The sequence below is a fragment of the Manis pentadactyla genome, chromosome 19 (genome assembly GCF_030020395.1).
Source record: "Manis pentadactyla isolate mManPen7 chromosome 19, mManPen7.hap1, whole genome shotgun sequence".
In the NCBI taxonomy this organism is placed as follows: Eukaryota; Metazoa; Chordata; class Mammalia; order Pholidota; family Manidae; genus Manis; species Manis pentadactyla.
Window position 1 is genome coordinate 6,026,378 of NC_080037.1, and position 23,284 is coordinate 6,049,661.

Genomic DNA, 23,284 nt, shown 5'->3' on the forward strand with positions numbered 1-23,284 from the left:
TCGCTTCGCACACTTGCAAGATGAGCCCACTGCTACTCAGGGGGACAGACCTTTCCCACAGCATAAACACACCCACGATAGTGCAGATCTAACTCACTGTACGCATTTAGTTGACACCTGTGGGATTGTAGAGAATGGACACCTTCATCTTATTTTCAATGTGGCATGATCATCCTATATTCTTATTCCACATCCCTTTGTGCACTAGGCTGCTGATTTACCAAAGAGGGGCAAAGAGAAGAGGCACCCTTGCCACTCAAGTTCATAGTCTTCCCAGAAAAGTGCTTATAGTGCGCAAAATGGTGTTAAGCAAGCCACCATTTGTGTTTTAGTCAGCTGCTAAAAAAAAACAGACAATACAAACCATTTAAAACAGTATCTGGCCCCTATTCTTAGGAGTCCACATTGAAGTATTTGGCATGAAGGGGCATTATATTTGTAACTTACCTTCAAATAGCTCAGAAAAAAAAATACGCACACACACACAGAGACGGAGGGAGGCAACTGATAAAGGTAAAATTAACAACAGGGAAATCTGGATGCAAGGAATATGCATGTCCTCTGTACTAATCTTATTTTTGTAAATTTTTGTAAGTTTGAAATTGATTTCCAAAGAAAATACTGCAAACCAAAGAACAGAAAGTGAAATAACCAAAACATTTGGTGGCAGAGGTAAGGCAGACAATGGCCAAGCAAAGCATGGTGGGTATTCAGAGAGGGCGGAGGTTTCCAGAACTGGGGGGCTGACAGCAATGACACAAAAAAGTGACTCTAAGGAACTAAGCAAGGCAGACAGATCCCATCACTGCCACGTACCTCTAATAGCCTTCATTCTTTAGGGGTGTTCACAAAGCAGGCCACTGAGGAACCGCAAGTACAAAATAATAATCTTTAAAGACCGAGATGGATTCTATCCATCTTTGAAAGGGATGACCCAGCTGGTGAGTGGAATCATGTGACATTATGCTGTCACCTGCTCAGAATGTTTATTGTCCGGACAACCCAACCAGAGTCTTGGGAGCAGGTGTGTGATCTCCACACACTAGAGCAGAAATATGGAGAAGTTCTCTCTCCTCAGCATTTCTGAACCTCGAATCTCTTCCTCGGTCCTGAGCACTTTCCCTAACATTACGTCTTCGCGTGCCACCAGCTTGCCAGGTAAATTTGGGGGCCATGAGGGCCACAAAAATGTCTTCTTTTTTTTGAAGTTTCAGTTGAGTACTCTACCAGATCATGTTAGAGGAGCACGATTTAGTGAGAAAGTCAAATTATACATGGGGAGAAAATAATTTTTCAAAATTCTGCTTTCTTGGTAAGTACTTCCTGCTGCTTATTCATTTCTGGCAAGGGAAGAATGAGGGAGACATTGGCTGTCAAGTTTTTCCTCTAGAATCCACATGACATCTCAAGGTGTCAGTCTGTCTATGTGGAGTATGTGCTGGTGTTAGCCGTTTTGTCCGACAAGCTGGAGAAGATCTAGACTTCTCAATCCAACAGCAGGAACCTGAGAGGCAGAGTAACTGATGGGTGCACATGGACAGTTGGGTGCTCTGACGACTTCCCATTCCAAGTATGGCCTGTGGGCCTGAATATCAGCATTACCTGGGAGCCTGTCGGAAATGCAGAGCGTCAGGCTGATCCCAGAGCCACTGAGTCAAAATCTGCCTAACTAGATCTCCAGGTGATTCCTGTGCACATTAAAGTTTAAGCAATAGCGCTCTCCAGGTTATTCTGAACATCCATGTGCCTATACACAGGACATTTTTATATGTCTGTTTCCCAAACTGAGAGCAGCTACTGCTCTGGGATTGAGGTAAGTTGGCTTTTTATCCAGCATTAGCAGCCATGCAGGGGGTGGCAGGCAACTAGGTGGGAGATGTCGCCATTGGAGAAATCAGCCTCTGGGCCTCGAAGGAACCATGTGAGATGGCCACGCAGCCTGTGAGCAGACTCCCTTCCCCGGGCTCTGCAGACAGACAGACAGACACTGAGCTGCAGAAGGTTGGGGGCCAGGCAGAACATGAACACGAACACACACGAGCACACGTGCGTGCGCACACACACACACAGTGAGCTGTGGGAGGTCGAGAGAGAGGCAGGCCAGGCAGAAAGCTGTTTTCTTTCCGGTACGCAACTCTTAAACTGTCTTTTGGAGAGGCGTGCTCTCAGGTGTCCATGAAGTGCCCCTTCCTGAATTTCCCAGGATGCCAGCCAGATAGGTCCGCCTGTCTGGGTGCTCAGGAAAGGTCACTGTTTTTGCTTTGGCCTCGCAATGTCTTAAAATTCCAAGGCTGAGCCCCTAGGTATGTCTTGGGGGGTCCCGAGAAGAGGACTCCCAAGCTTGCTCAGCTCACCAGAGCGGTTCTTCTGTAACCCAGACACCACAAAGACTGTGTTTCTGGTGGAGGCGTCCAGCCCAGCTCAGGCCCTGCCACGGCAGTACCACGGCAGGGCAGTCTGGCACGGTGTGCATGACACGGTGCTCTTACCAGATGAGGCTCTGGCCCCGGGTGGACACGTGTGAAAAGCTGGGGAGTTCAGAGGCCACCCCCTGCCTTCCCCAGGATTCTCCTCTCTGGCCCTTCGGAGGCCTGGGGAGGCCTCCTGCTTCTCTTGTCCTGTCTCAAGCTGGTATGAAGAGCATTTTCTGCCTGAGTGGGCTGGGGCAGGAAGATAGTGAGGCTGGAAAAACGGCCACACCAGTGATGGAGGAAAGAGGGACTGTCGGAGGCCAGAGGTCTGGCTGTGCACCGAGCCACCTGTCTACCCTTGGAGGAGGCAGAGGAAAGGTGTCCGCAGGGAGGGCAGGCCTGACAGATGCCACGGCTTAGTCACCAAAGGGGAGTGTCTACCCAAACTGCCCCTTGGGCCAGCAGGAGAGCGAGCAGCAGGAGGGCACTCCGCCTTAGACTGCGGCCCCGCCCTGCCCTCTCCGGCTCCCAGGACCGCAGTGCAGGGGGCGGAGGCAACCTGGTGTCACACCTGCCCTCCTGCCGGTCTGCTCCTCCCCACGGCCTCCAGCGCCCCCAGGCTGACACGCAGCCCTGTCCCCTGCAGACGGCGTCCTGGGAGACCCCCAGAACGGGGAGCAGCTGAGGCGGAACTGCGCCATCTACCGGCCCTGGTTCTCCCCGTACAGCTACTTCATCTGCACGGACAAAGGCAGCCACCTGGAGACCTACGGCCTCCCCGAGGGGCAGAGGGACCAGGGCACCGGGCGCAGCCGCCTTCCCGAGGACTTGGCCAGGAGCAGCCCCTCGTCCTCCTCCTCCGCAGAGAACCCCTGCTCCCTAGGGGCCACCGAGAAGTCCAGGCACGGCCGGGGCCCCGGGGACTCCATCACCACCCAGGACATCCTGATGGCCTCCAAGTGGTACCAGGTCCAGCAGAACGGCTACAAGTGCGCAGCCTGCTGCCGCATGTACCCCACCCTGCACTCCCTCAAGAGTCACATCAAGTGGGGTTTCCAGGAGGGCTTCAGCTGCAGGGTGCACTACCGCAAGCTCAAGGCCTACTGGGCCACGGGGAGGGCGCGGCCGGGGGACACGCCCTCTGGGGGCAGCGGCCAGGCCTTCAAGTAGTCCCACCTGCTGGCAGCGGCTGTCTGCTAGTCGGCAGCTCAGATAAATTGGGGATGAAGCCTACTCGTGTCTCCAGAGAGATGTCAATCAACCAAAGTTAGTCGCAGCCTTCTACCAAGTGTGAGGTCACCTGCCGTCCAGCCTCTGGCCCCACCCCACTCCGCTCTGGCTAAGAGCTGCCCAGCAACACCACCCCCTTCTCCCTGCCCACCATCCCCTCCACTTCCACAGACAAAACCTGAAGTTTGGGAATATCCTCTAAGATGGTGGTTCTCAAAGTGAGGCACCAGACGAGCTGTGCCAGCTTCCCCTGGGAATGTGTTAGAATCTGCATCAGACCTACTCACTCTGGGGGCTCAGCATCTGTGTGGGAACCAGGCCTCCAGGCGATTCTGATGCAACTTAAGTATGAGAGTCACTGCCCGGAGCCCCGGCCTTCCTGTTGGTCCCCGGGTGATGCGGGAGCTCACACCCGGGGGATGTGACCCGTCCCTGTCCGACCCCACGGCAGGGTCTCAGACCAGGAGAGGAGGGCTGAATGCACTTTCCTATTGGCAGAATCTCTGCAGTCTGAAAGCTGCCTGGATGTTAGATCTTCTGAGGGGTGGAATGGGGAAGACGGCCTGCTCCTGTAAGGCAGTAAAGAGGCAAACAGGGCTGGGCCCACCCCACCCCACCCCACCCCACCCCACCCCACCCCCACCCCACCCGGATCCTTCACTCAGAAGGGGCATCTCTTGCTGAAGCAGAACAGAATCATTTTTGACCCAGGGGGCAACTCTACATGGCTGAATTGAGTCATGTCAAATTGGGCAACAAAACAGTTTCCTGTTACAAGTCGTGTGCCACCAAACAGCCCTGACCCTTACATTTCTGAGCAGGCCTCACTGCCAACTCTGACCCAGAAAACTGGGTGAGCACCAGGGATGCAGGACATGGGCTTTGCCCATCATGTGGTTTTTGAAAAAGAAGAGGTGGGTGCTTGACGGCCTTATTTATCGCTCATCTGCCCAGTAACTCAGCGGGCCCTCTCACCACAGTGGGCTTTTCCCTTCAGGGACCCTGGACCCTTCCTTGGTCTCTGCCCCCCACTGCTGGCCACCAGGCTGGGGTGGAGGAGCTCCCCATTCCCTTCCAGAGTCAGACGGCAAGTCTTTCCAAAGCCACCTCATGGTTTAGAGCAGCTTCTGCTTGTCGCTGTCCTGCTAAAAGACCATCTGGGGTCTTCTGTGAGAGGGGCAGGGCTCAAAGCCCTTCATGTCCCATGCCACCGAGCCACTCCTCACCCAGCTCTTTCCACACCCTCCACCTGCCCAGAGCCCAAGAATCTATTTGACTGCAAGCTCCAGCTGGGCCAGGACGGGCAGGGTCCCGACCTGTCACCTCTGGGGTGGGGTGGTCTCTAGGCCGCCCTGATACCCCTCCCTGGACCTGGTTCATTCAGGAAGCAGACGAATGACTCTGGGCATAGATTTAGTTCCATTTAGGAACCTCCTGGTTCCCTAGATGGAAAAGCCACCTGAGTCCCGGCAGACTTCTTACCCTTGTCACCAGGCACAGGAGCTCCCCTGATGGGGCTTGGGGGAGCCCATGGAGGGGACCACAAAGAGTGGGGCACAGTGAAGCTGCTCACCGTGGTCCATGCGAGAACCAGGAGAGGAACTGCCTCCTCTGCTCTCAAACCCTCTATGCTTCTCCCCCAGGGTATCCGATATCATAGCACAACACACACGAGAGAGGGAAGAGCCCCCCAACGGCTGGCACTGAGCCCAAGGGTCACAGCACATGCCTAGGGATGCCTAGCAGGTGTTTAGTGTTTTCTCCCTGAGGACAAGGTGCTTCCACCCTTGACATTTAATGAAGCATCATTATGACCCCAGAAACTTCTACAGAGTTCTGAGCATCTCATAGCAGCAGGAAACGCACCCAGCACAAGCATGACCACCCACTCCCGTCAACTGGAAGGTGAGCTGTACTGTGCCCAGGGCCTTTGCCAGGCACTCTGCTGGGCGCTCGCAAAAGGCGACCTCATATGCTCTTCATTATGGCTTTACCTGGTGCATTTTATCCATTTTACAGATGAGAAAATGAGGCTCAGTTTACCCAGCCAGAAAAGGGCAGAGGGCATGTGAACTGGGTTAATCTGACCCTCCCAACTTCTCCTCAGGCCTGGGCCAAAGTATCAGGCTTCACAAACCCTCTGCCTCAAAACTGCTAAAAGTTCTGGCCAAAGTAATCTGGGTTCCACTGTGTGGGTTTTGCGAGATCCTGCAACGCCTGTTCCACCAACACCCTCTCCTTGACCAGCATCCCGCCCCATTTATTCCTCCTCCTGTCGGGAAAGCCCACACCCCAGTGAGCCAAGACTTCCCTGCTGCGCTGTGTTGCAGTGGCACCATGACCCTTCCAGGCAGGGGTGGGAGGAGCTTGTTTTACCTACAGGATGACATTTCTGGAATGGGGCCCATTCACAATCCTACCAACTATGTATTTCAGACAGTCAGGGAATCAGTGAAATGTTACCATCTGGAGGATCTTAGTTATATCAGCAAATATCTGTATCTATGATGTCGTACTTTCTCCAGCACTCAAAATCACTTCTCTTGCCTTGTATTCCAATAATGTTTGGAGCTTGAAAAGTCATGGAGTCTGAAAAAATGGATTTAGACTAGGGATTCTCATCCTCAGCGCTACCAACATTTGCGCTGGCGAAGTCCCTACTGCAGGCAGCTAACCTCCCTGACCTCCACCCACTACCTGCCAATCGCATCCCTCCCCGAGTTGGGACAACCAAAAACATCTCCAGATGTTGCCAAACATCCCCTGGGGAAGCAGACTGTCCCCAGATAAGAACCACAGCATAGCCTGATCTTGCAAGACTGGTCTGTATCAGCAGCCACTGACAGAACCCCTTCCCCGACTCTCTGGGGAAATATGAAAATTCTTTCTAAACCCCTCGCCCCTGAGAACCGTGTGGCCCAGAGCTGATCCCACCTGGCTGGGGACGTGGGGGTGGAAGTGAGAAGGAAGGAGCAGGGGGACCAGAAGCAGCAAGAAAAGACAATGGAAAAGCTTTTAGAAATAAGAAAGGTTTATTTAGCAAAAAGCCACCAGACTAGTGACGACATCCATGGAGTAAGTGCACTTACATGAACAGAATCTTTGCCCAGAGAGTTGATCCAACAGAGTTAATGACACAAAATAGTTTCAGGAAGAAGTAGAGGGTCAGGAGGACACAGTCAGGCAAAGAGTCAATCAAAGGGACACAACTAAACAGAAGCAGCTGCGAGAGGGGAGGCCACGGGGCCTTGCAGAGAGCACGGACAGGGGCAGAAGCAGGAGAGTCGTTGTCACCTCACCAGGCAGTCTGTCCTGCGCGGAGAAGCGCCCTCCTGGCTCCGCACCTGTGCCGGCCCCACTGCCCAAAGTCTGCTGCCACCTGGGGCAGGTGCCACTATGGTAGGTGCCCCTGGTGTCCCTGTGTCCTCTGTACAGGGCAGAGTACAAGGAAGAAGAAGAGGACAGCAGAGTTGAGTTAGCAAAGCAAGAAGCAAGGTGGGAAAGGACAGGGTGACATCACCAGGAAATCAGGTCTTTCCTGCCCAGTGGCTGGGGACCCTCTCAGGCCCCTAGATCTGTCCTTGGCCTCCCATCCCCACACAGCCAGCATGTGCTGCTTTGGGTCACACTGGGGAGATGCCAGATACATGAACTAGTGCTTCGGTGGGGGCACGTGAACACCCCAAAAGGTATGGCCCAAAGGATGGGCTGAGGCAGGGGAAACCACCACAGAGCACTCGACGGAAAGGGCCTTGAATGGGTCCCACGTCGGCAGTACAGATGACTAGACTGCAATTCCTTAACCTTCATTTCCTCCTCCTTTCCCTCTGCAAGCTTTTGAAAGACCTTTTAGGGACTATCCCCTCCCCCACACTCCTCACTGCACCCCATACAAGCCTCTCCTACCACATTCCATGCACCTAATCCACTGGCCTCCGGCCGGATCCTCAGCTCCTGTTTGCAGGCAGTGGGCCTGGAGAAGCCGGCCCTTCTCTCCTCTGGACACCCAAAAGCCTAATGACCTGAGAGGAATGACTGATGCCACCCAAGGGACCCGGGTCAGGATTTTGTAAGCCAGCTAGGCTCAGCCAAACTGCACCCTGATACCTCTCCTTCAGTTTCTCACTTTCCCAGTTCTTCCCTCCCCTGCGTATCTGGATCTACTGCCAGTGGTTAATTAGAAAATATAACAAAATCAACAGAACCACCTGTCTGCAACTAAATGCACATTAGGAAAAGAACATAAATCTGTTGTTGACCCAAACACTCTACAAAGATCCCGATTTCCTTCCCTCTCACAAGTCACACATACGTATGCACCTTCTCTCTCTCACACACACACACACACACACACACATATCCATCCACTGACACCCTAGTGCACCAAGGCAGGCTAACATAAAGCTGCATTTATTTCCCCTCATGTGGACTTTCTTGTCTCGAAGAAACCCAGATGTATAAGGAAAAGGGCTGCACTTCCATCTGCATAAATTGTAAAGCATAGTCAGGGTTGAAGGACTCCACTTTGGAGCAGCCCCGTCCTTACCAACTGGCCCTGAAATCATACTGCAGTCTGGGCCTGTAGCTTGTGGTCCAGGATGAAGACTCATTTCCCCAACACACAATGCCAGGGTATCTCAGCTCTGTCTTCAGCATCTTTAAATGGTAACAGCCGCTTCTGGCCTTACGGGAGTGAAAGGAACTTGTCCTTGTAGCCGTCAGCCTACTGTGTACCAGGGGACTGACTCTAGGCAGCGCCTGGATGGTAAAAGGGACTGGCACGTGGCACGGTGACAGGTGAGATCGAGGCCTGCACCCACAGATGGGTCAAAGGGGACAGTGGCTGCGGCCCCTAAGTGGCAGTGATTCTGAAGCACGGACATAAGCAGTCTCGGCTACTAGCCTGCGTTTGCTTGCTTTTTCCCTCTTGCAGTAAAAGCTGGCCACTGCCCAGTGGAGGGACAGGTTGAGAGGTAAGGCTGGGGGCTCGGGGGCTTTAGGTCTCTGAGGCTTTCATAGAGGCAAGTGTTAGAGAAGCTTCAGCTGGCCCAGCCCCAGAGGCAGGACACAAGGACGGAAGGGGGCCACTTCCCAGCCTCCGTGTGGACGGGCCGGGCTGGCGGGCAGGAGTCGGACCTAAGGACGGGCGGCAGCAGAGGCTGTCCTCCCCGCGGGCTTTCCCCGCAAGGGCCTGCACGCCGTCCTGACTCCCAGTCTCCTCTGAAGCAGCAGCCAGCACCCGCCGCGGGAATCCGGAAGGGGTGCCCAACGCGAGGCGCACACCCCACCCCACGCTCACACCGGCAGGGCTGCCCTGGCCATCTGAGGCCAAGCATCTCCGCAAGGGCCGGGAGGCGGAGGTCCTCCCAGGACGGTCAGGGTTCTGGGATGCAACCTCCAAGTCCCTGGGAAGGTACCGCCGGCTCCCCTCGGGGCCGGGACCACGGGGCCGGGGAGGGCGGGGGCCTCTGGGCGGCTCCCCGGGCGCGGCTCCGGAGGGCCCGGCCCTTCCCGCCGCTGCGGGCCCCCCCCGGGAACCCGACTCCCCCCGCTTCTCCCTCCGAGCAAGACCCCGATGCTCCCGGGAGCCACCGACCCTGCGGCCGGCCGCGCGCGCCTGCGCCCCGGGCCCCGGGCCCTACACGGCGATCTCGTCGTCCAGGCTGTCGCCCGGCTCCTGCCGCGGCAGGACGTTCAGCAGGCGCGGCAGCTCCTCCTGCGACCACGAGTCGCGCTCCTCGCTCTCGTCCGTGTTGGACTCGTACTCCGAGGCGATGCCCGACTCGCGGAACTTGAGCAGCTCCAGGCCGCCCAGCAACGGGGCGCCCGGGGCCGGCGGCGGGGTGTCCCCGGGCGGGAGGAAGCGGAAGCACTCCAGCCGCACCAGGCGCTCGCGCCTACCTAGGGGGCTGCCCGCCGGCGGGGCCAGGGGCGGCGAGGGCAGGTCCTCCGGCCGGGGGGTCGCGGGGTCGCAGAGCACGGGCAGCGCTCCGGAGCGGAAGGTGATCTCCAGCAAGCTGTCCTGGGAGCCCACTGCGGGGGACAAGGGCGAGAGGGGGCCGCGTCAGCCCGGCCTGGTGGGGGCCCGCCCGCCCCTCGGGGGTTCGGCTTCCGCCCGGTCCTGCCCCCCCCCCCCCCCCCCCCGTGCCAGGGACAGGCCTCCGGCGGGGTGTGAGGCGGGAAACAGCCCCCAAGGGCTGCGTTGGAAGCATGCCAGAGCTTTTAGTCCAACCGCGTAAACTGGCATGAACTGGATAGGGCAGGGGTTGGTAAACAAAAATAAATACTCAGACAGGCTTCTGTAGTGGGGAAGGGTAGGGGTTCCCCATCCATATTTTTGGGGCGCTTTACAAATGCAGTGTCCCAGCCCTGCCCAGATCTAATGACGTATAATCTCTGCGGTTTGGACATTTGGACATGGGAATATACATTAAAACAAATAAAACCTTATGGGATAGTTTGGGGAACTACTGGAACAAGGAAAGCATTTGTTTTGCACTTGGGCCTGGGTTTGAATCTCGACTCCACACCTTGCTAGTCCTTTACCTTTGAGCTAGTTACCTAACCTCTCTGCGTCCAGTCCCTCATCTGTCAAATGTGCGTAACATCACCACTATGGGGCTCAGATCATGTATATGGAATCCTGTCGGAGCATCTGGCACAAGAGATAACCAGCGGACACGCGCTGGTCCACAGCCCACGCACTGAGAACATCACACCGCACGCGGAGCAGCTAGGAGGAAGGCGTGGGAGCGCCCCGCCCCGGCTGCCCTCACCTGGAGGTGGCTGGCCAAGAGGCAGGCATTTCGGGCGGGAGCCAGGCAACTCTGCCAGGGAGCGGCAGGGCTAACTGGCCAGTTACTCCTCTGCCTTACTCATTAAGTAGGTCTACCGCTACCAGCCTTTTCCACGCTACAGTCGTGAAGTACGGAGTGCAGAACTGTCACCCCACAGGTAGTTCAATGTCTCCCGCAGGCTCAGAGAGCATCTCATACCATAGGCGCTTACATTTCAACTGGAAAAGCTCTCTAATAAATGGGCTGCCTAGGATTTGGAGGGCCCAAGGCCCCACTGAGGAGAGTGGATGACCACGCGGCAGGACTCCCGGGACACTCAAGGTTTGAGTCTGGGCACCGGACTAGAAGGCAGCCAAGACCTTCTCTGGCCCCGACATCGTGTAATTCTATGAAGTGCATGGATGGGACAAAGGTGCCTTTGTTTTCTGCTAGAATACCAGGGCAGCTCAGGGGCCAATAAAACACCCCAAAGCTTTCGGGCAAGGAACATGTGTTTCCCAGAGCCTCCACATGTGTTTTCCAGGAGGCAAGATGGGGCAGGGCCCTCACTTACTAGTGTTCTGGCCCGAGAGCTTCAGCTCCAGCTCCTGCACCTGCCTGACCAGCAGGGAGATGTGCTGCAGCATGTCCTTATTCTGCAGCAAGAGCTGGTGCACGCGAGCCTGGGCCTCCAGCCGTGCCGCAGCCTCGGCAGCCAGCTGGTCCTTCAGCAAGTGAACCTGCAGAGAGGAGGAGGAGGCAGAGGGAACAGGGCAGAGAGGAAAGAGGGACACGAATGCCAATGAGAGTCGCTGGTGGGCAGCCAGGACCGAAGACAACTTCTGGGTTCGATTCAAGATGAAGGAGCCCTGCCTGGGCAAAAGGGGCACCTGGGCTTGTGAGTCAGAGAAGCCGAAGCAGTTGGGTCACTGTCTTGACTTTGTCTGTCTTGTGAGGGCTTGTGACATGTCACTCACCCAGGGCCCCACCCTGGCACTCCATTCCTGCCAGAACTCCTTGGACTGTTCGCACAACGCTGCCGTGTCCAGGGACGTACTTGTGTCTCATCTTGTCTTTGAAAACCCATGAATGAAAACTGACATACTGACCCACTAACTTAGAACAGCATCACAGAAAACCCCCCACGTAATCCCTCCTGCCCCCATCCTCATGCTCAAACATGGAAACAGAAGCCCTGCATATGCCCCGAATCAGTGAGGTGGACATCATAAAGCCTGCCTCTCCAGGTCTGTGGGTGTCGGCTTCCTTTCCAAATCGTCCACTCCCTATTTCCCATGGCAGTAGGACCCGGCTTCACACCTGATGGGGTCAGATGTTTGTTGACTGACTCTTAAAAGGGCTCGTCCAAAAACCCCAGAAGAGCTGAGGTGAACAGTTTACAGAGCCACCCTCTGTGAGGAGCGGACCCCCGTCAACTCTCGCACCCTCTTCCGGCAGAGCGGCTGGCACTGGCTCAGCCAACATGCTTGGGGCCAGCGGTGCCTGTTCCTGGTGTGTAATCAGGAGCGGGGATAAAACTCAGGGGGAGGAGATGTGGGGCGATTATATCAGGACCCTGGCTTGAGGACACTGAGCCACAAGATAATAACAACATTCACACGTGTGATTCCTTGGCTAGAGGTGGATAAAGGGGCCTCCGTTACGGTTTCAGAAGGTCTCTGAAGAAAGGGAGCTAATGAATGTGGTGGTCTGAACCACAGTAGCTTGTGGGAAAGGGTTTTCTTGGCCCCAAACTGTGTGCATAAAGACACAGTCAGGTGACTGGGACAGGACGGGGAGATCGCGGAGTGGAGGAGAGCGGAGAAAGGGGATTTGGGGGAGCTAGCCACCTCTCTGGCTCAGACAGCAAACGCTCTGGACTGCCGAAGGGCAGTTCGCTCCCAAGAATTCACATTTTACCAGGGAGTAAAAGACCATGTCCAGCTCACCGCCTGGCCAAGCCTGACCAAGTGACCTGGCAGCCCAGTGTCTGTCCCTGCCAGCCGCCAGCGATGGAGACACCTACTCCGGATGCAGCCGCTTCCGACCTGCCCAGACCCAAGGACCTGACCTTGCAGTCAGCTCTGAACCTAATGAAGTGGGGCCACTAAGGAAATCAGTTACCCTTTCCATCAGAGGCCCCCGCGGCTGGGCTGTCTTTCCCCGGGGAGCAGGGTGCAGGAGGGATCTAAATTTGTCCTCTGTAAGGTGCTGCTAAGGACAGAACTGATAGTTTGGTCAAGATATTGGCCTCATTTGCAGCCTCATATACACTAAGGGAAGAACTAGAGGGGGCTGAGAACAGGGGCAGTAATATTTTAGTCTGGATATCAGAACGTGGATGACTATTCAGCTTTAAGCTTTTGGCTTCCTTGGAAACTGAGGCATGGAGGTATTTCACCCGAGAGTCCCCCAAATCCTGTTGGTTCTGAAGAATAGAACAATTGTTCTGGGAAGCCCCCAGAAGTGCCCCCAGAGGAAGGGCCAACCTTAACCCTTCATCTGTGACTAATATAAACTTATCGTAAGAACACCATTGAAAGGAATCTACTGAGCTGACAGAATTGTTAATTATCCTGTTTCTATTTCCTTTGGAATAAAACAGAAATGTTATAAATGTGGAACAAAATTTTCAATGCATGTAAACAGAGAAAGCAGGGAATTCTGCATGCCACTAAATGGCATCTCTGGAGGGCTCCTTGCACACACACTACAGACTCAGGTACCGGCATTCCACATCTGAATATCCCAACAGAATAGGCCATTGGAGAGCAGTGGACCAGGGGCTGGAGGTCTGAGTCTGTTCACTTTCTCCATCTCTCAGCCAGGAGGGCAGCCTAGAGATTCAGACGGTCTATGATTCCACATCCAAATGGATGCAGGGGTGAGTTCCAGGAGCCATGTGCTAAAGGCTCCCTGATGAAAATCCGTAGATTCCCACTGTGAAGTCAGAGAACTAGAACTGGGGACAAAAGAAGAGGACCCTCCTGCAGAAACCAGGAGAAAAAAAATGGCTGGGAGCTTCTTTTGCAGGTTCCAACACATTCCAGTGGTGGAAGACCGTCCTGCATAAAAGACCACCTGGAACCAAAGGCTTTCTTTACAGATCTGCTGGCCCAAAGTGCCCAGAGAAAATGCTCCTGAATTTGAATGTTCCTGTACCAGATGAAATAAGAATGCTGGCTCTGCACTGCAGAGCTGTAACATTCCAGGTGTTTTCAAACCCTGGGAATGCAAAAGCACAGGCTGCTGCCGCTGATGAGACCAGAGCTACTGAGCCCTTCTGTGTCTGTGGCCGTCCAATGTGGCATCAGTGTAAGACTTAGACCTCCTGCTCCGGCAGTTTGTGCCACAGGAACACCCAAACCAGGCCAAGTGGAAACAAGCAGCCTGGACTTCTTTTAAATTTGAGGCAAGTTAACTATCCGTATTTTGCATACGTAGGTCTGGCCCTGAAGTGCTGAAAGGAGGCAGCGAGCATTCTTTTCAGCCCTGGCAGGGGCAGGCTGCTATAGCTGTGTGCTTGCTCCCTTAACTGTACAATGGGAGTGGATCCTGCCTCCTCCTCCTCCAACCAGGTGAGATATTTACTTGTATTCTGCACATTTTTCTTAATTAAAGAATTAAATACCTTTAGCAAAGGTAGGCCATGTTAATTTTGGAAAAGGTGTGAGTTTGCTTCTCCCTTCTGGAGCTTTGCAACTACTGCAGTCACAGATGAAGTGGGTGGGAGGGCTCTCTGCCAAAGGCCAACCCTACACCCTCCAGCTCTAGAAAACGACGCCCACCCTCACCCCACCCAGCAACACCAGACCACTGCCCACTCGCTCGCCAGCCTACTTGCCTGGACTCCAGCTCCTCCGTGAGAGGTGGGGGCAGGGCCAGGCTGAAGTGAGGGAGCAGCAGGCATGTGGAAATGGCAGTGGAGAGAACCAGAGCAATTTGCCCCCACACACACCAGACAGACAAGCAGAGGCAGGCGGCGCTGTCTCAGCATGCATAAGGCACAGGGACTTGGGAAGGGTGCCGGGGACTGGGACAAGCCACGGGGACAGATGCTGAATCTAGGGCCTGGGGATGGGGTGCAGAGTGTTTCTAGCCTGTGCCTCTAACCACAGCACACACAATTGCAAAGCATAAGTAACCAATCACTTGGTTGTAGAACAAACCCAAGCAGCAGCAGGTGGAGGAGAAATCTTTAAATAGCAATAGGAGCTGTGCTCTCATCTCTCTCACGAGCTAGGACAGGAATCGGCAAACTGTGAAGGAATCTGGCACAATTAACCACTGCCTGTCAGCCACAGTGCCCAGATCAGTTCTGGAGCTACGGGCCCAGCCCACGGCCGTGCAGGTGCCAGCTACAGCCCAGCTTTGGTTCAAGGATTAGTTATACTCGTTCACACCCTTGAACTTCTGGTCCCTCTAAAAGCAGGAAGCTAGTGCAGGCAGGCAAGCCTCATGCTAGGTCAGCAAAATGGTCACGGGGCTTGAATATTCACTATTTACACGCTGAGGTGAACTAGAACTGCTTAAGAGTTGGCTGGACACCACCTTTGGGCGTGTACGGTTAAGACCAAGGCAGGCCCCTTCCAGACCAGCTCTGAACCACTTTAGGGAGAGGCTGGAAGAGGTCTTGAGGTCTGAGACCAAATCAGAACACCAGGAAAGAGATCTAAGCCTCGTCCCAGTAGGAACAGCAGAACGAAATGGACCGTGAGAGTAAATGTAGCGGGGATGGGACATAACGCAGCAGGGATCCCAAGAGCGCTGCTGGCAAGAAACTGCCTTTATCCTTAGCTCCTCCCAGGAGCCACCTGGGGACTCGGATGCTCCCAGGGAAAAGGAAAATGAGTTCCCACCTGCCATGCTGAGGTCTCAGTACTATGCACTGAAATTCTGACTGCTGGTAGTTTTCACGCAGACAGACAGAAACCTTGAAGTTCGGTGGCAATCGAGTCTGACAGAACAAGTGGAAGCTGACCTAGTGCTGGACACTGAAATCAGTCCCACCAAGCAGAGAAGCCAGGGAGAACAGACTCGATCTACTGGGCATGTGTCAGAGACACCAGGGAGACCTATCTGTCAATCCACCTACATATCTGATATAACTGTTTTCACCCAATGGATACTAATAAAAAACCCTTGGGTCAAATGAGACAGAGTGGAAGGGACAGAAGCATGCAGAGAAACACGTGAGGAAAGGACAGTTGAGGACTGAATCCACCTGGAGGGCAGAGGAGCAGAAGGGCTGAGCGGCACCACAGACCTCTGCTGCGTTCCCGGGCAGCGAAGGAGATGCCAGCCTAAGGCAGCCAAGACAGCTTACGGGGTGGCAGGGGAGGGGGAGGAGAGGATGTTCAAGAAGCCTGATTGCCTCCAGGTCCTGTCCGACCTGAAGATTTTGGAAGTTCACAACCAATTCAAGCCAGCTCACCAACGGGTGACATGAGCGCCCCGTGGTGGCCTTTCGATCACGTCACTGCCCAAACCAAGGCTCAACCACAGCACCGCCAATGATAATCAACCGATCCCAAGGCAGAGACTGAGGGTGCCCAGCCTGCAGAAGTGGTCGGAGCGAGCACCGCACTCCTTCCTGCCCCCGCCCCCGTATTCTGTCTTCCACGAGAGAGGCGATTATAATGGGAGCAGGGCAGTGACGTCCCACTGGACAGATGCTTGATTCTGTCCCGGAGAACCACTTCGTGATAAACCCAAGGTCACTTAAGGCCTGGTGGCTTTGCAGGCGGAAGGCTGCCTTACACGGCCACAACACTCTTGCTGTGTAGGGCATACCTTTGCAAATAGTGTCTTTCTAGTGACTTCAAATTCAATGCCTCCCTGATAATCATCATGAATATGCATCAAGCCCATTTTTAGATAAATAATAATAATCACTGGCAATTGATATGCTAGAAGAGGAAAGTATTCGGGTCAGAGAATGGATTTGTATTCAGTGGGAACTTCTGGAAGGGATGTGAGTCGCATAGGGCCCAGGCTGGGAGCTCCCGCCGGCGTTCACCAGGGGAGGAGGTGCACGGGGCTGCCACGCTGTCACTAACTAGAGATGAATTCTGTTATGAGACAAACAGCAATGATTTTTTCCCCCAAAATATAAGAAACCACTAAGGACACTCCTTCTTGTTGCTGTTTTGGGAACACTTGTAAATCCTCTTAGCAGCACACGTTTGTTCCACAGTCAGAACTTTTAAAAAGCATTGAGGAGCTGTGCCCCACAGGTTCTACTCTTTGGAAAACTGGCTCTTAGAGGTCTTGTGCCTCAGGCCCAGGTCCGCTGTGAAAACATGTTATAAGGTCTCGTCAAGACCCAAGTTGCAGTGGACCCAGCTCTAACTGCCGGAAGCTCCCTCAAGGTGCACACTGGAAAGGACGGCTCTGTCTGGTGATCTCTCTGCCAGGAGGTCATAAGAATAAGCAGAAGAAACAGCGGGAATAATAAGTGCCCCCTAGAGAATCTGCTCCCCACCATTCTGGAGCACGGGAACCTCAGAGTCTGGTCAAAGGGACTGAGAATGCCCGTGTGCAAAGCGCCTTCCCAGACCTCTCGCCGACACTCCCAGCCCGAAGGCCCCTCCTCCTGTCTTCATCCACCCCCTCAGGTGTCTCTGACTCTTCGGTCAGGATTCAGCCTTTAAACGCTTCAAGGGATATATCTTCACCATTACTGGTTGTCCCAGTGAAGATGAAGCTCAGACCTGTGAGTTTCAAGGACGATGTGAAGTAGGATGCCCTCCACGGAAAGCAAGAAGGACCCCACTAAAAGCAGCGAGGGGGATCAGCTCTACAAAGTGTTCGCAACAGGAAGCCTTTGGGACTCAAACAATGCTTTGCTCCCAAGAGCTACGCCAGTGCTTCCCGTTGCAGTTCAAATACTACATCTACGTTCCTGCAGGTTAAATTCCATTATGATGCCTGCTGAGGCCAGGATGGCATCAAATCCTGCCTGCAATGAGAAGATCACTAACAGAGGTGTGGAAACCTGTTCGGACAGGCCGCTGGGATGCCGGGATGGCAGTCTCTGCAAGGGTGCTGGGCGCAAATTCAGACGTCAAGGCTCCTTTAAGACAGTCGCCACAACATCACACCTGCCCTGACTCCGAGGGCGTCCCTCCCACCCCAAATGCCAGGAGAATAAGGCAGGAGAGGAGGGGCGGAATCGGGCGCACCTGCGTCCCCGGCCAAGTTCACGTCACTGTCCGCCGACAGCCAGCCAAGCCAGCCAAGCCCAGCTCAGAGCACGGGTTCCACAGGAACCAAGAGGCCTCTCCCCTTCCCGCCGCCCCCACCCACCCGCACGAGCAAGCCCTGCGGCTCCCTGGGCGCTGAACCTGCCCTGAGCCCCCGCTAGGGGAGGAGGTCAAGCCCATGAGGGTGGAGCCTGCGAGGTGGGGAGGAGGCTGAGGAGAACCTGGGCCACGGCCACTTGCGTCTGCTGCGTCTGCTGCTGGAGGAGCTGCTGGAGGAGCTGCAGCTGGTGGTGGGTGGACAGCGGCGTCCCCGCGCCCGTGGGCTTCGAGCAGGCTGCGGGGAGGAGCATCCTGGGCGAGGCGGCCAGCACGGGCTCCTGGGGGTGCGGCGGGGCCTGGAGAGGAGAGAGGACCGGGCTGACCCCGGGCAGAGCTGCTCCGGGGCCTCCCTGCAACACGCGGCGTGCACACGCGGGGGCGGGGTGGCCCACTGGGAACCGAGGGCCAGCCGCGCCGTGTCCTCCACAGACACGGACAGGACCCTCGGAGGGAGGCGAAGTGACCGCCTGGGCTGGGGCTCGGCCGGCCACGCTACCGGGACACGTCAGAGACAGACAGACAGCCCGCACCATCCCCTTGCCCGCCACTGCCCCCTGTGCCATGCTGTCGTTACCTGAAGCTCTGGATGTGGGGGGATCTATTTCCACGGGCCACGGCTACCTGCCTCCCCACAGGAGAACGGAAGCAGGCAGCTGCCCCTTCACTGCCGCGCCCTAGGACTCCCTCCCCAGGGCCTGCCGTGTGTCTCCTGGGGCGGCCCCGGCGCCCCTTCTCACAGTGACAGCCACCAGGGGGGACGGGGGACCTTCAGACAGAATGGTCCGGACAGATCCTCTGTCCGCTGAAAGCAGTTTCTGCCCCTCGCCGTCTGCCCGGATAGTCGGACGCCCTCACCCTGGGGGCCTCTGCGACCCACAGGCCCCTCTGCGGGCACGGGGGTTTCATTTCTGGCAGTTCTGCTGCCCCCCCTTCTTTCACGTGCAAGAGCCAGCGTCCGAGGACAGGGCTCTGCCACTCGCACAGGACAAAGAGCCCCCGAGAGGGTACCAGGCGACAGTTTGGAACTGTGCTGCCCTCCAAACTGGGCAGGCCTCCCTTTGTGATGAACGCTGTCCACCTGAGAAAACGCCTGTGCGTGGGGAGGTGGGAGAGGACCCCGGACACAGACAACTGGCTGGGACCTCAGCGGAGGGCCCTTTGTAGGAATTTTCCTTCTGGGTTTTTGTTTAGTTTTCAGGTCAGAATTTGATCTAAATTCTTAGTTTCTTAGTCTGGATTCTATCAGGAACTCCCTGGGGCCTCCGTCATCTCAGCCTCGAGACACAGGGATGGAGTGGATGATACCATAGGTGGCCTCTCAGCTTCTGACCTCCAAGGGGCCGATGCCAGCGCCACAGCCCTGTCGCACCGTGCACAGTGGGGGGTGGGGGAGGCCAGACTAACTGCCCCTCGGCCAAGCCCTGGGGGGGGGGGGGGGCAGGTGTGCGAGGACCCGCCTTTCACAGCTATTGTGCAGGGACGAGGGGCCATCAGGGAGAAGGGGACCAGGTCTCGATGGGGCCCCAGAGGGCGGAGCGCCACAGGGAACACTGTGGTCTCCTGCCACATGGCACATCCAGTGCCCGCACCTGAGCCTCCAGCCAGGCCCTGCTAAGGGGAAACGAAACATGCTCTGCACGGGGGCTGGGGGGCCACGGACTGGCTGGGGCCGTGACCCGGTTCACCCCACGAGGCAGCACGGGTGCAGACCACCTGGCCCACCACCTACCTTGGCGTCGGTGCGAGAGCCTCCCTCCTTCCCCACGGCATCCAGGTCGGTCACACCTCGGCTGAATTCCAGGAGGTCGCTCCCAGGGAGCGGGGCCTCTACTGCATCAATGTCGGTCTCCTCCGCGGTGGCCGTGGAGGCCCTGTCGGCTCCAGTGAGCTGGCAGCCTGCAGGGACAAGGGCAGGTGGCACCAAGAACACCCTCCTTTCCCAGCACATCAGTGGTCAGTGACGTCGTGGGAAGGGAATGCCACCAGCTTCACAGCCTTTTCACCCATCTTTTCACTCAAGAAGACAGAACTTCCAATCCATTCCCACCCTAACAGTCCAGAAAGAAAAAACGACATTTCCTTGAACGTGGATGGGACTGCTTCCCCAGGCTGGCATGATGTTTGCATTGACAGGGTGTGGGGGACCCTGGAAGAAAGGGGTGACAGCCACCTCGGCCTCCTCTCGGCACAGGAGTGGACTGAGCCCAGGAGAGCCCTGAACTGGCCATCCAGAGTGAGGGCTTCCCAGCCAGGCCCCAACAGGCTGCCAGACAAGGAGTAAGTCACCCCACTCCCTGGGCCTCAGGTCCGACTCTAAAACAGGAGGCGGAGCTACAGGGACGAGGAGGGGTGCGAGACTGGAGGATGAGGAGGTCTGAGGCCCCGCCCTACAGCGTCATCAGCCCCCCACTGCCTGGAGCCTGACCCTGACCTTGCCCCCAGGTGCAGAAACTGGGAGAGGGGCCTGCAGGAGGAAGGCAGCAGTGGTTCGAGAGACATGGGGTGGCTGGTGTCTGCCTGCTCCCTACTGTGCCCTTCCCAGGGAAGGCAGCGCCTGCTCAGCCTATGGACAGAAGTCCTGCCATTCCTCATTTTCCTTCATTCCCTGTTCCTTCCTACTTCCTGAATTCCATAAAGACACCTGGTAACACCTTGGCATTTCCCAGGGAAAAATTTCTTTCTTTGCATTTGGGATTAAGTGCATTATTACTGTTTTCAAGCAAGATTTTAAAAGGTTTCTGAGACCAAGCTTTTAGATTTTAAAAGCTTTCAGAGACCAAGCACTGAGTGTAAAATGGAGCAGGTTAACATCAGCAAGAAAAATGGACAGGTGATTCCCTAATCCTAAAGCCAACCCTCGGTCCTCTGAGCACCTGTCTTGGAGAACAAATAGTTCTGACAGGTCTTCCCGTGCCAACCCACGGGAGGGGTCTGGGGAAGCAAGCCTGGGACTCAGAGAGCTAGCAGCATGCCTGCTTGTCCTGGCTGCTCTGGAGCTGGGGGAAGGCCTCACTGAGGGCTGTAATGGAAAGGACGGGTCTGGGCCATGGCCTGGCAGGGCAGCCCATCTGCTCCTTTGTAAACGAGCGGGCTGGAGCATAGGGAGCAGGCTGCTCTCTGCCACCTCCTGCACCCAGAAGGGACTCTCTTGCTGACTGGAAAGGTAGCAGTGAGAGAGGGCTGACGGCCAACTCATGGCAGGTGGATGGTGCTGGGAACCAAGCACCGGTTCGCCGTGCTGGGGAGGATGGAATGGGGTGAAAGGGCATGTGTTTGGGCAGCAGAGAGTCCGCCACTTACTGGGAGGAGCCAGTTCCCCAGCATGGTCCACCCGTTTGTCATGCACTTAGCACGTGATGGTGGACCTGCCTGGCTATCTACCCTCCCCACCCTTCTAGTCTTGAGGTCAGGGCTGTGCCTCATTCATCTACTTTTATTTCCCAAGGATGTGGCCTAGAGGAGGTATTCAATAAACACTGACCAAAGGTCATGACAGGGTAGCAAAACAGGGGGGTGGCTTTGGGACAAGGCTGTTCCCCTGCGCCTGGCGATCCTGGTGACAGGGATAAGCAGCTACACTCACAGAAGGTTTGGAGATAACTGGGCGGGAAGCCCGGAAGAAGCAGAGAACCTCAAGGTTCCAGCTCTGCTTCAGGGGCTCACAAAATACATAAGTAAACTTTGAAGCCATTCTGCTTGTTCTCACGGAATTCCCAAACCAGGTCCGAAGTGAGCATACCACAAGCCATGGGACGCCCTTCTGAGAGACTTCCTGTCCCCAGTGGGCTCCCTGATGATCGCATTTGAGGTCCCAAAGATTTAATACAGCTGATGGGTGGAGATGAGCAGAGTAACAGATCTGTTAGGACCAGGAGGGTAAAGCTGGGGGGGACAGGAAGAACACATTGCATGGAGGGCTGTGATGACCGTGTGTGCCCGTCAGCACGTCAGGCAGCTAAGGCAGGACTGGAGGACAGACCCACAGCTAATGGTCATGTGCAGGTCCTCACAGACGAGGGAGGAAATCTGGCACCTGCAACTTTCCTGGCCTCAAGAAGCCTAGAGGACAAGAAGTGGTATTAAAAACCTTCTGGCAAAATCGGGAAACTTACAGGATTGAGCGTTATGGGCTCCAGTTGTACTAGGGGGAGGTAAGCCTGTGTTTCCTCAGGAGAGACGGAGAGGGACTTTGGGGACTGGTTCCAACTGTTTCCACCTGACACACTGGGCAGTAACCAGAAGCCATGAGACATGTGCGGGCCTCATTCACCTGTGCAGGTAGCATTCATTACGTAGCTTGTACAGGACAGGAATCTACTGGGCATAAGCAGCACCTTGTTTTCGACGCTCCCGCAGTTAACAAGGCGGCGCTTCAGCGACCCCGACCGGCTGTTCCGGAAGGGCTGGCAGACGGCAGAGCCCAGACCCCAGCAGGAGGAAGGGCAACGATTAGGTGAGGGAAGTAGTAGATGAGCGAGTGTCAGGATGTCTTGTAAGAAGCTTGACTATGACGAAGGAATGAGATGAGGCTAGGGGAAGATGCGGGCTTCATTTTGTTTTGTTCTGAAGATGGGGAAGACTTTGCCGCTTCTATATGCCGCGGGGGAACAAGTCAGCCCAGGAGAAGGCTCAGGAGGCGCCTGATGGCGGGGGATTCAGGAACAAGTGGGATGCGGGTGGAAGACGGAGGCGGGTGCGAGCGCTCACACAGCACAGGAGAAAGACACTGTCCCCAGAGACGGAAGCTGGGACAAGCGGGGGTCGCTGCTGAGTGGGGCGGGAGTCCGGCTGAGCCCGGGGAGCCCAGGTGACCGCAGCCAGGCCAACCGGGGGATGTGGGTTTTCTCGGCGCTGCCCCGCGTTCCAGGGCTGAAATGGGCAGGCACTGCTGGAATAATGCAGAACTTCCTACATGTCAATTACACCTCAATAAATGGTTTTTAAAAAAGAACAAGGAATTACCAGCTCACTCTCAAAGTGCTTGAAACGGCCATTTTGTCTCAAAATTGCAGTGGTAACAATTTAAACATAAAAAGCACTGACTACATTCCAGGCCCCGGGTTTAAGGATTTTACATGTATCAAGTAACTTATCCTCACGACCATACCAAGAGGTAGGCCCTATTATGATCCCCATTTGATGGATAAAGAAACCGAGGCACACGGCCAGCAAGGCTGGAGCTGGGACTCGAAGTTGCCAGTGTGGCTCCAGGCTCGGGGCTTTTCGCCACGGTGCCCCCTGCCACCCGGCGGGCCTCCTGCTGCCACCCACAGTCCCACCTGTCCTACACCCAGCCCGCTCGGTCTCTTCAGGGCATTTGCTCTCCCACGTGACCTCGTTGGCATGCCATCTGTTTGCGCCCCCACCCCGGCTCGGATGGTGAGTGCCTCGCCAGCGCAGTCTTGTGCAGTTTCCCAGATGCAGAATTGAGCCTGGCACTCCAGGGGCACGTGATAAACACTCGCTGAATGAAGGAAGGAGCTGGAACGAGGGAGAAACACAGGATCGGGCAGGGGTCACGCAATGAGACGGCGGAGCAGGTCTGGGGAAGAGCAGAAGTGAC

General features: G+C 55.7%; 2 protein-coding genes across 7 annotated transcripts in view; one reads left to right on the plus strand and one right to left on the minus strand.

Moving 5' to 3' along the window:
- The window catches only part of LOC118930839 (carboxyl-terminal PDZ ligand of neuronal nitric oxide synthase protein), a 261,926-nt gene that overhangs the window by 7,852 nt on the left and 230,790 nt on the right, over positions 1–23,284 (minus strand). For 5 of the 6 annotated variants that reach the window (XM_057495150.1, XM_057495149.1, XM_036922841.2 and 2 more), the window contains 4 exons: positions 19,451–19,617; positions 17,844–18,017; positions 10,992–11,157; positions 9,543–9,674 (listed from right to left, as the gene is read on the minus strand). In XM_057495150.1, the coding sequence (XP_057351133.1) occupies positions 9,543–9,674; positions 10,992–11,157; positions 17,844–18,017; positions 19,451–19,617 (639 nt within the window). Of the gene's footprint in view, positions 1–9,542; positions 9,675–10,991; positions 11,158–14,261; positions 17,701–17,843; positions 18,018–19,450; positions 19,618–23,284 lie in introns of those variants that run through there. The other variant, XM_057495153.1, reaches the window with a different exon arrangement.
- Positions 1,056–3,833, plus strand: SPATA46 (spermatogenesis associated 46). Its single transcript, XM_036922844.2, has 2 exons — positions 1,056–1,158; positions 3,058–3,833. Exons 1-2 carry the CDS (start codon positions 1,056–1,058, stop codon positions 3,579–3,581), a joined length of 627 nt encoding a protein of 208 aa, XP_036778739.2. The 3' UTR covers positions 3,582–3,833.